The 17,863-nt window shown below is 41.3% G+C and overlaps 1 protein-coding gene and 1 long non-coding RNA gene across 12 annotated transcripts in view; one reads left to right on the forward strand and one right to left on the reverse strand.

The window, feature by feature from the left end:
• The window catches only part of GPATCH2 (G-patch domain containing 2), a 101,772-nt gene extending 89,594 nt beyond the window's left edge, over positions 1–12,178 (forward strand). For all 7 annotated transcript variants that reach the window (XM_081000549.1, XM_081000551.1, XM_081000553.1 and 4 more), the window contains one exon: positions 10,773–12,178. In XM_081000549.1, coding sequence (XP_080856675.1) covers positions 10,773–10,942 — 170 coding nt within the window. In that variant the 3' untranslated portion in view covers positions 10,943–12,178. The remainder of the gene's footprint in view (positions 1–10,772) is intronic.
• Positions 1–17,863, reverse strand: part of LOC308474390 — a 104,257-nt gene that overhangs the window by 36,792 nt on the left and 49,602 nt on the right. For all 5 annotated transcript variants that reach the window (XR_013984678.1, XR_013984679.1, XR_013984680.1 and 2 more), the window contains 2 exons: positions 9,675–9,804; positions 7,976–8,047 (listed from right to left, as the gene is read on the reverse strand). This is a non-coding gene — a long non-coding RNA (uncharacterized lncRNA). The remainder of the gene's footprint in view (positions 1–7,975; positions 8,048–9,674; positions 9,805–17,863) is intronic.

Here is a 17,863-nt window from a genome sequence, read left to right on the forward strand (position 1 = left end):
AAATATAATTCAATTCTTCTGCCTTATTTATTCAATTATTTGGATATTTTTCCAACCTTACCCCAGAGGCTCAGATCTGGCAAAAAGGCCAGCCTCCCAGTAATAGACTTGCGAGCCTAGCAAGTGCATGAAGAAAAGATTTCCGTTGCCACATTCATAAATGTCGGTCGGTGACAAATGGTTTTCCCTATCTTTGTATGCAGTATGTTGAACAGCCTTATTTATGCATGTATGGAGGATAGATAGCATGGTGGAGCTAACAAACAGTTGGAATGAGATGTTTGTGTATTTGTGAATCCTGTTCAGCACCTGTGCCGCTACGTACTTCTAGATACGTTACAAGGCTGTAGACTACTGTAGCTAGAAGTGTTATTGGTTAAACATTTATTAATTGTGACAAGAACACCCAATTTATTTCAGCGCTCTGGCTTATTTACTGCTCTTTCACCTTTGTATTTTGTATTGAAAAAGTAAAATGAATATTGATAGAGTTAGCTATTGATTTCTAAATTTATAGCCTGTTCTCAGCCTTGAGACAAAGTCACATACCAATAGCGCCGTGTGTATTAGTAACAAAGGATGTAGATTTACTCTTACAGCAATGAAAAACTGTTGAAGCAAGAAACTTTTAGCAGTGGAGAGCATTTTATAGTTTGAAAAATGTCATCTGTAAAGGTGAACTAAAGCGGTGAAGAAAATAAGGTGAATTCTATCAGATAATTCCAGTCAACAGCTGAAGTAATAGGGTCCTAATCTGTATTTTTTTTTTCTCGAAAGAGGAAACGTTTGACTTTATAGTCTATGCTAAAGCTCCTTTTTTAACATTGCAGCAAGAAACCAGGAAGGGTGTACCACCTGAAACAAAAGATGCTTCTCCTCATATATTGCCTACAGTTTACATACAGCCTTTTAAAAATGACAAAGAATGGTTGGAATATGTTGTTCCTCTTAGGGCAGCCATGAATTTATTTCAGGAAATAAATACCTGAAGGAATTGATGACTAGTGAAGCAATATAATATCTGACATGGGAGCATGTCATTCTGAATGCCTTTGTCGGCTTGCTAAACACCTGAACTGTAATACTATTTCGTATGAGTCCTTAAGAGGCTTTATGGCAAAAACAGAGTGCCCTTGAGTTTGTGTGGATATGCATGCACCTGGGCACACACTCACAAAACAAGTGCTTTCATTGTTGATTCCTGATTCCTTGGAACGTGACTAGGAAAGTAGGGCTCTAGCATTTCCAATTTCAGCATCCAATAGAGTCATTTTTGCCCCCTGAGCAAAGTATAGGTAGCAAAACAATGGGCAAGGGACACTCCACTCCTACTGCATTAACTGGTTTTACGTACTATATAAACACACACTATCAAAGAGGCTACAGATATGTTGGAGAACAAAACTTAACTGCAGTACCCTCAGGTAATCCTGTGTCTCTGAGACCACAGAGTCACCCAGAAGGTTCTCCATTGGTGTAAGGCTTGAAGTCTGATTTCTGTAACTGTCTGTCTTCTGTTCTTCCCTGGAACTGAAACCAGTTGTGTCCATCTCCTGGTTTGTTTCCCCTCTATGTCTCAGCAGAACAACACCAAAGGTTTAGCACTTTCTCATCACACATCCATCATCTTCTCCCTTCTCCACACCCCTGGCTTTCTGTATTTTCTTCTCTGTACTGTCCCCCACAGTTCGATTGTTAACTTGTGGAAACTTTGGGCAATATCTCCTCCTCTTCCTACCCAACAAATAAAATACAAAAACGTGAGGTTTACATTGAAGAGAATGCTCTGGCACTAAAAGTACAGGAAAGCTTTTCTTGGCCTTTTGCTTTTGGAGCTGCCTTTTTAAATTGCTGTATAACTTTAAGCCACTTCACACATTGCATACATTCCAGGTAGCAAGTTCTTGTATAGGAGAATAATGAAACACCACCAGTTTTCATGGTGATGTTCACACATGCGCATGTACAAAGTGAAATTAGAACAAGCAAAAGCAGCAGAGGCTTGCTTTAAACATTTCACATGTTTAATGTGAATGCTGGCATATAACGGTAGCTCAAGGTAGTAGATAATCTTTGATGAAAAATAAATGCTTCAATATTTTGTCTGGGTTAGTTGGCTACATGTTGTGTTTCAGGCTGATGCACTTTGGAATGACTTGAGTTATCAACTCTATTTTTTTATAAGAATGTGTTTTAATGAAAAATCTGACAGATTCTCTATTATGGTATGTAATATCAAGTACTGCTATAAGGTCATCATGACTCTGTTTAACAAGGTAATCAAAAGGCTAAATGTTTTCATTCCGCTTAAAAATTGCCAGCAAAACTATTTTGCTGACGTCTAATGCAGCAGTGATTAAAAATCAGACTTGAATATGAGCAGTGCCAAAATGATGATTTGAAACTACTGTGATTATACTATTCCAACAGAGGTTACCCAGGCCTGGCTTGTGGTGAAGGTCAACCTTCTGATCTGTTTATAGAAAAAGGACAGATTTGGGTTAGCTAGATAAGCTGGGGTAAATTTCCAATGCATTGAGCATGAAAGGTTGCTTCCAGTTTTTCTATTGTATAACAAGCTTGCATATTGTCCCTGTTAACACCAAATGGTTCTGCTGGCATTGTATGATCGGTCCAATTAAAGATTCTATCAAAGAGAACAACCAGCAAAAATGCCTATAACCAGTACTTTTTCACACAGCCCATAGTTAAACTATGGACCACCAACTTGGAGGTTTTAACAGAGGATTAGACGAATTTGAGGAGGATAAGACTATCAGTGGCTAGTAGTATTGCAATTTTATGTTGTGAACCGCCCTGAGATCTGCAGATGAAGAGCGGTATACACATTTAATAAATAATAATTATAATACCTTCACTGACAGAGGCAGTGTGCTTCCCAAAATCAGTTGCTGGTAATCACATGTGGGGAAAGGGCTGTTGTGCTTAGTTTCTGCTTGGAGGTTTCCAATGGGCATCTGGTCGGCCGCTGTGAGAACAGGCTGTTGGACTAGATGGACCTTTGCCTTATCCAGTAGGCTCTTCCTATGTACTTCAGAAATATGGTATCCTGAATAGGCTTGTTGTTGTTGTTGTTTAGTCGTTCAGTCGTGTCCGACTCTTCGTGACCCCATGGACCAGAGCACACCAAGCACTCCTGTCTTCCACTGCCTCCCACAGTTTGGTCAAACTCATGCTGGTAGCTTCGAGAACACTGTCCAACCATCTCGTCCTCTGTCGTCCCCTTCTCCTTGTGCTTCTTTCCCAATATCAGGGTCTTTTCCAGGGAGTCTTCTCTTCTCATGAGGTGGCCAAAGTATTGGAGCCTCAGCTTCAGGATCTGTCCTTCCAGGGAGCGCTCAGGGCTGATTTCCTTAAGAATGGAGAGGTTTGATCTTCTTGCAGTCCACGGGACTCTCAAGAGTCTCCTCTAACACCATAATTCAAAAGCATCAATTCTTCGGCGATCAGCCTTCTTTATGGTCCAGCTCTCATCTTTGAGAGCTGGACCATAAAGATGAACAGGCTTAGCTGCTGTTTTTATCTGTGAGCCGCCTCTAGTCTTGTCAGGTGAAAAGGTGGGTTCAGTAGCTCAGTAGCTAAACATGAGACTCTTAATCTCAGGGTTGTGGGTTCAAGCCTCATGTTGGGCATAGAGATTCCTGTATTGCAGGGAGTTAGACTAGATGATCCTTGTGGTCCCTTTCCAACACCACAATTCTGCGATAAGCCCCAGTACACAGTGCTGTATCATGAATATGCAGCACCAGCCTTGTAAACCCCACTCTTCCCAAAGTGCTTCTTAAAAGCTGCTCATGGGAAGAAGTCAGAAATGCTCTTTAGAGAGGATTGAGAAGATGCTAGCAGAAGATAAAGGGAGTGAATGCATGAAGGTGCCTTATAGCAAGTCAGGTCATTGTTTTATCTGGCCCAGTGTTGACTGCGTCTCGAATATCTCAGGCAGAGGTTGTTTCCAGCTTTACTACCTGATCTTTGCCGGGGGGGGGGGGTTCTGCTTACGAAGTACCGTATTTTTTGCTCCATAGGGTGCACTGGACCATAGGGCGCACCTAGTTTTTAGATGGGGAAATCAATAAAAAAAATCTCCCCCCCCCCAGCCCCAAAGAGCAGCATACAGGCTGCGCACAACCTCTCCCTGCCGGAGGGGTTGCGCGCGGCTGTGGAACAAGCCAAGGCAGCGAGCGGGATGGATCCCGCTCGCTGCTTTGGCTTCCTCTTTAGCCCAGCGCAATCTCTCCCTGCTGGGAGAGGCTGTGTGGGGCTAAAGAAGCCATAGCCCCGTGCAGCCTCTCCCTGCCGGAAGGGTTGCGCACGGCTATGGCACAAGCCTGCATTCGCTCCATAGGATGCACACACATTTCCCCTCAATTTTTGGAGGGGAAAAACTGCGTCCAATAGAGCGAAAAATACGGTATGTGCTCTGCCACTTGAATTGTGGCCATACCCTGAGGAGAACCGGGTGCAAACCCTTCCTTTTGCTTAAAGGTGCTATTTAGGTCTTACCACTGACTTTGCATTGAAACATACAGATTAGCATTCAAACAAAAGGTCTCAGCATTCACTTTCTAGGCGTGCAGATGGCGAAGCAGAGCATACAGTCCATATAGCAGCATTGGTGTGATTGCATGTTGCCCACTTCAAGCCTCATGGGCCTAACTCTCCCTTACTGAAGTTCCACTGAGCAAAAGGCTTCACACCTGTGGAAACCATCCCACCAGGCATGTGAGCGTCTCTGTATACCAACAATCTGAATACCACAAAAGAGGCCATTTGTGTCAACTCAAAAGCATTGAGCTGCATTATTCCTCAATACTGTGCAAGTTCAGCATAGTTAACTGGATTACTTTGGTTTAGTTTGGTTACTGGTAGTGATTTTTGTATCTATATAAACATTAGCTTTTTTTTTTTTAAAAAAGAATTATTCTCACTGATTTATTTGCTCTAGGGGAACCCTTAGGAAAAAATCATGGATCAAGACGGCTTGTGGTTTCGAGAGCAGCACTGTTACAGCACATCTTTCCTGCATCAAGCAGTTTCAGACCTTTACATTTTGCAGGCTGGTTTAGCAGCCGCAAATAGAGAAGTGAAAGGAATACTCTGAATATTAAATGCCTTCAGAGAACAGGGGGAAAGGTGCACTAGGTTATAAAGCGAAGCAGCATGTATCTCCCTGTTTTCCATTGGCTGTTTATCCAACATCAATACAACACTTTAGGAGCCAAATTACTAAACAAGCTGCCAATTAGGCTTGCAGTCAGCTGGATAGATTAGTGGCTAAGAGAGGCAGATACAAGATTTTCATCTCTTGAGCCAATTACTCAAGTGAATTACCATCCACGGTGCTCCTTGGGAATTTAAGGTAGAAAAGACTGACTCTGCTGCGATAGTGAGATCCAGGATAGGGGATCAGGGTTATCAGGCCACGTAGTGTAAAAATTGCCCAAGCAAAAAAGAGATCCTTCTTGGAAAGGACTTAAAGGATTTAGGGCTGCCAGGAGTGCTGGAAAAGAAAATAATAGTTGTGGGGTGTCCTGCTGCAGCAAACTTGTTAAATTCACATGTGTTAATCTTATAAAAGGGAAGAGAGAACCAAGACGGCCTCAGTTTTAGCAAAAAAATTTTAAAAAATATCTTCAATATGAAATAGTGCCTTCTTAGGAAATGATCAGACTGCTCCACTTTACATGCAGATATTACATTGTGTTTAATCCAAAATCATTTAATTGGAACTATTTGGAGAGTCCTACGCAGATACATTTCCATGTCATGTTTTATTTCTAAACCACTTACGTTTCATACGTGGTGATTCCAGGCCCAAAATTCAGTGCTGCACTGTTTAGGCTGCAGCCCTATGCATACTGAATAGCACCATTGAGCACAATGGGATTTACTTCTGAGTAGACATCCAAAGGATTGCTCTATGATGGTACAATCCTGTGCATATCTGCTCAGAAGTAAGTTTCACTGAGTTCAGTGAGACTGACTGTGAGGTAAGATTAAGAATAAAGTGGTTTTTAAGAGACTAAAATGCTCCTAGTTAATTGGAAATAATTTATTTTAAAATGGTAATTTATTATTAATACTTTTAGTACTTAATATTTTTAAGTACTTCAAAAAGTGTAGATTTTAATTGTCATATGAGAACAGACAATCTCTTTTCTCTCTCACACAGGAGGGAACACTTCTAATATGCCTGCTTTGACACATACAGACATCATCTAAAAAGAGAACATTTTTCTTCTACAACTAATTGTTTTATTCATGTATCATTTTATTCAGATTTAATGCATTCAGTGATTTAAAATAAATGAATGTATTATAATAATCAAACAAACAAGAGTTCATACATCAATAGATAGACCTCCCCCACAAAAAATATAATGTTAAAAATAGAATGTACAGGTCAACCACAGATAAAGCTTCCACCACTAAGCATCTGCATAAATAAAGAGATCTGATTTCCTCCCCCTAAAAGATGCTCTAGTCTCAATCAGTATTTGTGCTCCATCAGAACGGCATTTTGCCCATGTCTAGGTATCTTAAACGTATTCTGTGTGGCATTTTTTTCTAAGTAGTGTGCTTCTCGGTTTCTGTTAACATAGCTGCTGTTTTTTGGCTTATCAAAAGCAGCACATTCCAACAGAGTTCACTGGGACTTACATCTTGGTAAGTATACCTGGATTTGCAACATTAAACTCGTGTTAAAGGGGAAGTGACATCAGTTTTCTTATGAGCCTGAACAGGAAATAATGTGTTTCAGTCACAGTGCTAGCAATTAATGTTCACACAGATTAAGCAAGAAATTGTTTATTTAATCAAGGCCACTTCTGGTATTGTTTTTTGGTTTTTTAAAAAACCTCTATAAAAATAAAGTTCGAAAGGTACCAAAGCAAAAGCTGCAAGATGTGCATGTTAAAATATAGGCAAAGTTTCTGCGGTTCTTTTGTGTTTTGAGAGCCCTACTGAAATTCTTAAGCAAATGTAAAACCTGAACTTCGGCAAGCTGTTGTATCCCAAAATGATTAAACAGATGTGAAGCCTGCAGCAGCATTAGACCTCTGATCTGATTTTTAGCTTACAGATGGAATTAAATTAATTCATGGCAATCCCTGTAAAATCAAGGGTATGGCACTGAATGCTAGTGCTCTGCTTAACCAGAATGTACCTGTTCCAACAGCTGTTGAGAAAAATTACATGGCTTAATTTTCATAGAAATCTACCTTTAATGACATCATAAATATTATTTTGAAATAAAAATTTAATTGCAAGGTTTGTTTTTTCTCTCTTTTTTTTTCCAAAGGAGTGTCTTGATTTACTATATACAAACTTTATTGCCCTTTTTCTTTTATGGGCTTTATATTAAGTCTCTAAAACATTTACATGCATAAGGACTATCTCCAGGAATTGTGAAAATATGCACTGGTAGAACTACAAGACTGTACATTTTGGCTTACTGTGATTTCCCGGGAATTTCTGAAGCTTTTGCTCTACCAATGAAAGTCACCGGCCAAGCAAGCGTGTTCCGTTTACTGTGTTTGTGGCAACAACTGCAGTGAGCTGCCCACTGACACTGTTTGTTCTGGTAGCAATCAGACATTGCAGTCCTTAAACAGCAGAAAAAGCATTGTGCCACTGGTGCAGCAGCCTATTATTAATGAACAGTATTAACTCTGGTCTTGCAGAGATTGTCACGAAGTCTTTCCTGCTGAAACAGTTGGAGATTCTCTGCCTTTCTCAAGCTGTTTGCATAGCTACTTTTCTTATAGATGGGAAAAAACTGCTACTGTATTTATAATCCTTAACATGGTTAGAAAGTTGCCCCCAATTGTTTCTGGGGCCACTTGCTAGAAACAGCCCCTTGGGAAGTTAATTCTTTTAATTGTGATGTTCCAAGTAGTTGCTTTAATTAGTCGATAAATATAAAGTACAGTAAAAGTAGTTTTTAGTTCCTTACCTTTCAACCAATGAGCACCAATAAATTTTGCATGTGGTTGTTCTCTCTCTGTTTTAGGTGACAAAGGAAAAACTGCAAGAAATAAGGTTACAGTAATTGTTGCCTCAAATAGAAGGCAATGTTCAAAATAAGCCAATTAGAACGCCTGCAATTTGCTAAATCACTACAGAAAGTCATTCTCAAATTGAGGCTTCAGAGTTTTCCACAAACAATGAAAGATTGCATACAGCTTGCCTTTTTTTAAAAAAAGGCAAACTTAAAAAGGCCTAGATGGAATTCATCCCTATCACCAGAACATAGTTTGGTGATTATGAACAACACACCAAGTACAAGGTGCTTCTCCAAGTCCCTTCTCTCACTTAAACATTTGTCTCCTTCCTTTTAAATGTTGACACAGCATTATGTCCAAACTGCACTGATATTTTTTGGTAACCATTGTGTCAAACCATAGTTTGCAAACCTGTTTGTGACCATCAGTTACAAAATGATCTGGTGCTAACAATGATTTGGTGCCGTCAGACATAGTGCACTGACCAAAACTGAAGTGGGAATGCCCACATGAGCGAAGTGGAGCACATGAGCCCATGCGATGCTCCCAAACACCAAACAGTGAATACCAAACAATAAGGCAACATTCCCTCTGCACTTGTGCTACAAGGGGTGGCAGTGGTTAAATGTGGTGTAGTGGTTAAGAGTGGTGGACTCGTAATCTGGTGAACCGGGTTCACATCCCTGCTCCTCCACATGCAGCTGCTGGGTGACCTTGGGCTAGTCACACTTCTCTGAAGTCTCTCAGCCCCACTCACCTCACAGAGTGTTTGTTGTGGGGGAGGAAGGGAAAGGAGAATGTTAGCCGCTTTGAGACTCCTTCGGGTAGTGATAAAGCGGGATAGCAAATAAAATAAAAAAATGAACTAGTTTTCTTATCCTTTAGTAAGTATGCAATGACAGCAGACTTTGATCCACTGAAAAGTGCTTTTGAACTGTAATTGGCCTCTGTCAGTCTCAAGAAACAAAGTCAAAGTGTTGGAGAGTTGCAGCGCCTGCCTTTAAACATGTTATCATTAAAAACATTGAATGATGCCCAGTGTTGCACAAGTGGATTTCCTCTTCCTCTCCTGTCTTTTGTCCCCACCCCCTGCTCACAAATATGTCCCAACCCTCCAAAGCAGATGTAATGAGAGTGGGGGCTGCAGGAGCTAGGAGAGGAAGAGAAAAGCCTGTTGCCTAAGCAGAACGTGGCTCTCCCAGTGGACGCACACAATTGGATACCTCCCACCAACCTGTTTTCTTTCTGTAACCCTTTGCACTGTGGCATACGCTTTTATATCCCTAGCATATCTCATTTTGTGTTTAAAACAATCGTGTAAGGAAGGTTATGCTGTGAGGGTGGGTGGCTTGTTGAAAACCATTCAGTGAGCTCTAATAGCTGAGGCTAGGGTTAAAGCAAGTGCGAATCCACATAAAAATCCAGCACTTGATCAGGTGGGCTTGCAGTACGGTAGGAGCAACAGTAAGTAGTCTTGGCATGCAATTAGCAAAGCTGCTTTTTGGCTTGTATATTTATAGGTGCTGAATGGAACAAAATGCATGGAGTTTCAAATTCTGATAATTATATCCTATGTTGAGGAGGAAATTTTCATTATATTGTATATTAAAGTACTTAAGTATCAGTTAAAAACAAAACTCTTCCAATTACCTGTCACTCACAGAAAATTGCGTACTTTCCACTGAGGGGCTGGCATCAAGAATAGTAACACCACTATATAAAGTTGCACATTTTGAAGAACAGGGTGTTCAGCTCTCAATTCCTTATAGAATGCTGGTTTCTGTTAATATTAAAAAGAGCAATTTTAAGACTTTCACTTTTCCAGTCCCTTGTTTTAACTCTCTTGTATTCGTTGTTATACATCTGTATCCAACTTTCAGTGAAGAGCTTGAGCTTGTTAGGCTTCCTCACCTATTTCCATTCTGCCCAGGACCAGCCCAGAACAATTTGCTGCCTGAGGCACAGGACAAGATACCAGCAACCCACTTTTCTTATACAGGAGCCGAGCGGACTGGCATTTGCACCCTATTTCAAATCAGACAAAAAGGACAGTGTCCTCAATCGCACCTGAGGTATCTTAGAATATTCAGGACAAGGCCATATGGCACATGCACAGCTCTGTCCTCCAACACCTCAGCACAACTCACAGAAAGTGGGAAAGGACAAAAAGAGAGAACCCCAATCCAAATATCTACATGGCAGCCTGACTCCAGTGCCACCGTGAGCTGGGTTCTCTCACATGCCCCCATAGCCACAGACGGGTGTGACACAGGCTGAAGTAGCTGGTAGTTAGCATAGATTAGATTTTTATGACGGTGGCCTCTCCAATAGTATCACCACATAATACTTAATATTATATAGACTGCAAAGATTTTAGTGACAAATGTGCAGTTTAAGGGAGCTGAACAATACTTTAACAACGATTAATGCAACCAGGTTCCCCTGTTTTCATTTCTATGGTTCTTGCCACCTTTGAGTCATGCTGAAATGTAATTTCCAACACACGTTATTATGCATGGTGTTAAGCATTTATATAATTCTTTTTTTCTCTTTCAAATAAGGAAAATTAGCCTGTAACATTCTCAGATCAACATGCAACCTTGAGGTCGATGTGCACAAAGACATCCTGTTCTAGCAACCTATTAGATAAATTAGGAGAATAAGAAGGTTTAAGGCTTACGGGGAGATTATCCTGCTCTTCTGCATATGGCCATCCTGATTAATGCTGTGTATTTCTTTTAATCTCAGGGTTTGTAGGTGAAAATGCTCAACCGATCTCAGATAGCAACATTGGCAATAGGATGCTCCAAAGTATGGGCTGGACACCTGGCACAGGCCTTGGACCAGAAGGCAAAGGTATAGCCGAACCAATCCGAGCAGTCCAGAGGCCAAAAGGACTTGGACTTGGATTCAGCTAACCGAAAGGCACTCCAGCTGCTGTTCAGACAAGACGACGACGAACCTTTCAACTTTGAAATAACTAAAAACGTTCAGCTGTTCTCAGAAACATCCAGTGATTCTTACCGTCACTTTTGAATACAGAAGCCTCAATGTTTTCTATTAAAAGCTGCAAGGGACCAGCCATTAGGGCAGTCCTGATGTTTGAACCCTAACTCTGTAATGGTGCTAATCTTTTTAATTGTACTTTTTTATTTTCTGTGGTCTTGACCATTTATATTGTCAAAATTCCCAAGAACTGATTGGATTCGTTCCCCCCATCCCTTTAAAGACTTGCCAACTGCACAGGTGCACCTGAGTTTTTCTTTCTCAACCCTTTCATAGAACAGGCCACTTTTGCTCGTTTCAATTATAATGGAAAGCTGCTGTGGTACTTAATAAGATGGTGCAGATACAGTATAGCATTAGACATTGCTGCACATCTCCCTTCCATTCCAAAAAGGTCTTGGTAGATTGTTCATCAAGGCAGCATAGATGCAGAGCTGGTTCAACAGCACTCTAGTGAGGAAAGAAGGAGTGACAGAGTTCACCTTTCTAAAAGATTGCATCTCTGCCTCAGTGGCAGCCAGATACAGCCTTCATGGGCAAGGCTGCTCATGACTCTGCCTCATTTCAGGCCAGTTTAATTTTATATTTAATTTGATATACCATATTTGCAGATGAGCCAACATAAAGCACATCTTGCTTCCCAGCATGCAATTTTGCATGACAAACGCATGACAAACGGCAAGCTTTATTATTCCAGGAGTTGCCGCATGTAACTCCACCCTCCTCTCTCTCACCCTAATACACACACCTTTTGAGTACAATTTTAATTGGTTGTTGCATCTTAGGTGGTATCATTTTAAAAGCAAAGTTTTTAAACCAATTGTACTGCTGTCATTTATCCAATCACTGTGAATGTGTATCCCGACCCGTTGTTAGCTAAGTGGATTTAAAATGGAACATTAGAGTCTCTGAATTATAGTTATAATTTGGGAGATATTTCTTAATTGAAAAAAACAAAACACGGTGGTGACAAAGGTGGCCCAGGGTGGAGGCTTCTCAGGCACATATTCTTGAGAGAAGGTGAAAGGATTTGAAACTGTCTAACAGGAAGTGCTTTAATTTTATCAACAGCCATAATTTCACACTTAATATTTTGGCTTGCTTTTGTGCTGACACCAATCTCATTAAAGAGTCCTTCTATCACTGGACTGGAGGTTTATTTCAATGACTGTGTTAGCTTGGCTTAATCATACCTGTACCCTAAAGTAATCACTTCAGAATTCATATACTGCTGCCAGCATAAGGCTGGATTCAGATGTCACACTTCCCACCACCTGCTATCATTGGCATAATAACATTCCCTACCAAACACAATGAGTGAGATCCAGAGAACTGCAAGCAGAGTTCCACTTAAACCATTGGGTTTTCCTGCTCCTCCATTCCCATTGCCACCCACTTTGCCCTCAAAGAGCCACTCTTGAGTCTCAAAGGATCTTCCAGAATGGGATGTGCCGGGGTGGGGTAGGGGGCGGAGGAGAAAATCAGCAGAGATAACACCAGCTTTTGTGACTGAAAAAAATAGGTACTCTTAAATAATAAAATCCAGTTTCTGAATTCTGCCTTTTTCTTTTTTTCTTTTTTGCCATGCTCAAAACATAAGGAATAGGGGAAGACTCAATTCTCAATGGCTTTAAGTAAGTAACAAACTGTAACCGGGAACCTGCCATTGCCTGGGCACTGTGGTATCAGTAATATATTAGTTGCTACTGCATTGCACCTGGTTGTCATATGAATGGGCAATTACCGTATTTTTCGCTCTATTGGACGCACCGGACCACAGGACGCACCTAGTTTTTAGAGGGGGAAATCAAGGGGAAAAATATTATTCCCCCCCAGCCCCAAAGAGCAAGGGACAGGCTGCGTGCAGCCTGTCCGCTTCTCCCAGAGCTTCTCGGGGCTGCGGGGGAAGCCTGGGTTCCCCCCCCCCCAGCCCCAAAGAGCAAAGAAGCCAAGACAGCGAGCGGGATCCATAGCCGCTCAACCTCTCCAGCCAGGAGCTAAACCTCTCCAGCGCAGCTAAAGAAGAAGACAAGGCAGCGAGCGCGATCCATCCCGCTCACTGCCTTGGCTTCCTCTTTAGCCTTAAGCAGCATCTTTAGCCTTGCGCAACGGGATGGATCGTGCCCGCTGTCCACCGGGGCTGGACTAGATGACTCCTGGGGTTCCCTTCCAAACCTGCAATTCTATGACCTTGGAAGGTGTTGGGGGTCTCCACCACAAGAGGCTTTTAAGCAGCAGTTGGGGGACCATCTGCCTGGCGTTCTTTAGCTGTAATTCCTACATTGTGAGGGGGCTGGGCTAGATGACCCTCGGGTGGCCCTCCCAACTCTATACAGTCCTACACGTCTGCGGCAGGAGATCCACAGCCACTTCACACAATGTCCACTCCCAATTTTCATTGGAGAGACATGTGGCTTCAGTGTCTAGGTAGATACCCCCCTACCTGCCACTCTCCCCCCACCCCACTTAAGTCGAGGGAATTCCTGCCCAGAGAAGCTCCCAGGTGAGGCAAGGGTTAAGATCTACCTCTGGTAAATGGCTTTCCCTTTTCTCTTCTTCTTCTGTGCTATTTCCTTCTTTTGTGTTTTGTTTAATCTGTTTTTATTGTATACTAAAATAAAAGCTGCAAAGTTTCCTTTTTTATAATATCCCCCCCCCCAAACTAAAACGTTAATCTAGATAAAAACACTGATCCAGAGGAAAAGAAGGGGGTGGAGAAAGGACGAAAAAAGAAAAAGAGGTAGAGATAGAGAGATTTTTTAAAAGTTGGCTTCTTTAGCCTTGCTCAGCCTCCCACGGCTGGAGAGGCGCGCAAAGCTAAAGAGGAAGCCCGGGCAGCGAGCGGGATGGATCGCACTCACTGCCCGGGCTTCCTCTTTAGCCTTGCGCAGCCTCCCTGCGGCTGGAGAGATTGCACAAGGCTTTTCTAGAGGAGGGAGAAGGGACTGACTGACCGCGTCAGTCCCTTCTCCCTCCTGGGGAAAAGCCCACAAGAACCGCACGAAGCTTGTGTGTGGCTCTTGGGGGCTTTTCCTGCCTGCCTCCCCCCCTGCATTCGCTCCATAGGACGCACAGACTTTTCCCCTTAGTTTTTAAGACGGAAAAACTGCGTCCTATGGTGCGAAAAATACGGTAACTGGTTTTCAATAGAAAGGAAGGAAAGGAAGGAAGCAGCTATGGGAAGGGTTACGATGAGGCAGTGGCCAAAGACAAAGGTCCCAAGAAACTAAAAGGAAGAAGCAGGAGTCAAGGGAGAATATATAGGATTCAGGTGACAGTATTTGTTTGCTAAGGTCGGAATTATCTACTCTGACTGCTCAGTGTCTCAGGCAAAGGCTTTTGTCATCAACTGCTCTCTGATCGAATTCAGGTTGGGAACCCCCGGGCATGAACCGGATTTCATCCAGCTCCCCTGGTCCCCTTCCGACTATCAGCTGTTCAGTGAGGTGAGGAAGGCTTTGATGTTCAGGTCCTTCCCCTTTTCTGTTCCTTGCAAATATGCAAAAAGTATGCAAAAATGCATATGATTTTGAGGGTGCAAATACATTTTGAAGCTTGAGACTTCCAATAGCTTAAAAGAAGGAATTACTGTTCAGCTATTTATTGAACTTTGTTTGCATTCTTCTGGTATTACTGAGTTTTGCCTTTGCAAAATAAAGAAAGGGAGTTGGAGAGCTTCTTTTTATAAATATGTATATTTATTTTAAAAAGTTATGTGAATAAAATGGAAGGTAAATATGAGTACAATTATTAAGAAATAAATCGCTCTGGATGGGTGTCTGGCTCTGCCTGCTACCGGAATATGGCCTTTGCCACAGTAATTCATAAAGTGAATTCTGTAACATGGTGATCCTGCTATAAAAATGTCCCCAGTGTGTGCTACAATTTGCAGCTTCCCTCCCAAACAAATTGTGCTTCCTTTTGCAATGTGATTTTAGGTAAGTAGATCTAGGTATCAACCATTGCAGATCTGAGGAAAGGAGGGTGGTTTAGAGATTTAGTCATAAAACTTCAAGAATTATGAGCTGGGTTGTAATTTAGATTTTAGAATAATTTATTGCAAGGCAATACCTACCTTTGATTCAAAGCTGCAATACTCAGTGTTAAAATGCTAGCATAGGTATTTTTGATGCTTCCACGTGGAAGAGTTAAGCAGGCGTTTTCTCTTTGGTAGAGTAATAAATTGACACCCTCTGGAGCCTTGGTGGCTGATGGGTAATAATTTAGGCATATAGTAGACTTGATTAATTTGTTATCCAAGTAATACTAGACTACCGTACATACATGCAGCTTTAATGAAAGTACTGTATGTGCATTTAATATATAATCAAACTGACTTTTTTTGGGTGCATGTAGCACTGTATCTCCACTTTGTGATTAAAATGAAAAACGATAGGCATACAAATATGTTCTGCTGTAGAGGGATAATTGTGTAATAAGCTTGTTTCCTACCATTTGCCCTTCCATTTTGCCTTTTAAAATTCAGTATGTGTTTTTTATTTTAAAAAACCAGAAGTTGAATTAGCAGAAAGTGACTCGACATCTACACTGAAATTAAAGTTTCAAAACTGTGACCAGCCAGAACAGAACATTATAAATTCTACTGGGAGGGGGGTCCCCACAAAACAAAATGCCTTAAATGTTAAAGAGTAAAGAGGTATAGTAAACATATAGGGGTGGATTAAAGAGGTATAGTAAACATATAGGGGTGGATCTACACAAAAGGGGGGGGAATGCTATAAGTCACAAATTAAATCGTTATAACAAAAGGGGGAAATCGCATAGAAAGGTTTTGTGCTCTATAGCACCATCTGGTGCTGCATGTTTATAACACATTTAAAATGCTATTTTTTGACTAATGTAGCTGAATCAGAAGTGGGTCTCCAGGTGGCTTAGAAAAAGTTAAAATCCACACTATTACATTTTAGGGTTATAGCCATCAGTAGCCAATGTTTTAGTTTATGCCAGCACTTCCCAAACTTGTTTTTTCATGAATCACTTGAAAAGTGCTGAGGCTCATGCCTGTCATAGCAATTCTAATGTGTTATGCTAGTTGCTGCATCATTTTAATTGCATTTTTATAGCTTCTTTTACTTCTATTGTACGTATTTACTGCATTGCAATTCAAATTCCATAGAATTAGAATTATAAATGTTCTTCACAGACATGCCACAGGCCACCAGTTTGAAAACCCCTGATTTATGTTATTCCTCTGAGAATTGTGGTGAAGACTGGGGTGTGCAACTAAAACCTTGGCTGTACATTATTTTTATCCCATGAGAGAATGCTTCAAGCATCCTCTGTGTCACCATCATGTTCAGTACCACATGCTTCTTCCGTGTGGAAGGGGAAGGTATCATGCCAGCAATATGACCTATTTCTGGTGGTGGTTAGGCACCCTTCGATGACTGATTCAAGTGCATCCGCATGATAATAATAATGCATTGACTAGTCCCAAGAATCTCACTAGTTTTCTCACCTAGAGTTCCTGTCATTTAAAAATACTCCCATGCAGAGTTCCTACAATTTGAAAAAGGTTGCAGCATTTGGCAATTGGTCATTCATTTCTTTATCCACTGACTTATTTCAAATAGATGAAATCTGACTATAGTTTTTGTTGTTATATTAATCCTTCCAATAACATTGATTGCATTCTCAGAAATTTTTGATCTGTTAGAATCACACAAGTTGCCTTAGGGGTAAGAATGGGTCTTTTTCAAAGAAAAAAACCCCAAGTCATTAGGTATTAAATACTCATTGATTTAACAGGTTTGCTGTAATATATATTCAACTGACGAGTGGACCATGAAGGCTCCTTCTGGAGGTCTCCTACTAAGCACAGACTCATTACTTTACACACCTGACATTTTAAGTAGATCCAGATTTCTCTCCAGCGAGTCAGTCCCATTAACTGTCAGTGTGATGATCTACTATTGCCACTTTTGGTTTTATCTGTACATTAGAGTTGTCTCCTGTCTTTGAATTGTCAGACAGCATAAATCATCCCCCTGATTCAGACATCGCTGCATTTGCAGCGGAACAATGAGACTCGATTCCTTGTCAACTTTTTCAGGGAAATGTTTGTGTTTCGTTGTAGTTGGAACAAACGTAGGTGCATTTTTGCCTGTGCATTCTGGTTAGAAAACTAGCTGTGGATATAAGAAGGAATCACACTGATCTCTTCCCTCCTACATTCAACCCTTGCCTAAATCAACAGGTGAGCTATTTCTAAACTGTTTTCCTGTTTCTCATCTTAGGCTATGTCGTAAGAGCAGCAACTCACCAAGAGGCTAATCATGAGCCACATTAATACATAGTAAATGAAAACTGGCAGGATCGCTGAAAGCATAAGTAATTCTTAATGAGTAATTCTGAGTAATTCTTAACGAGTGCTACAGTTGGCTTATAGGGCAAAGGTAACACAGAACCAATACACCAACATTCTCCCCAGTGCTTTTTTTCTGGGGGGGGGGGGACGCAGGAGTACACATACCCCTAAACATTTTGTGAATCTAAGTTTGGCCTCATTGAGGGGCAGTATTTCAATATGAGTAGGAAAATGAGAGTACCCCTAAACATTTTTTTAAGAAAAAAGCACTGATTTCCCCTATTTCATTCTGGTTGTTAACTACTAAGGCAGGCACCCCCAACCTGCGGCTCTCCAGATGTTTTGGTCTACAACTCCCATGATCCCTAGCTAAAAGGACCAGTGGTCAGGGATGATGGGAATTGTAGTCCAAAACATCTGGAGAGCCGAAGGTTGGGGATGCCTGTACGAGGGGATATTTCTCTATCATTCCCATCTTGGTTAACTTTCTGTTATTAATCATGTG

The sequence above is a fragment of the Podarcis pityusensis genome (assembly GCF_964106645.2).
Source record: "Podarcis pityusensis genome assembly, chromosome: 3".
Classification (NCBI taxonomy): domain Eukaryota; kingdom Metazoa; phylum Chordata; class Lepidosauria; order Squamata; family Lacertidae; genus Podarcis; species Podarcis pityusensis.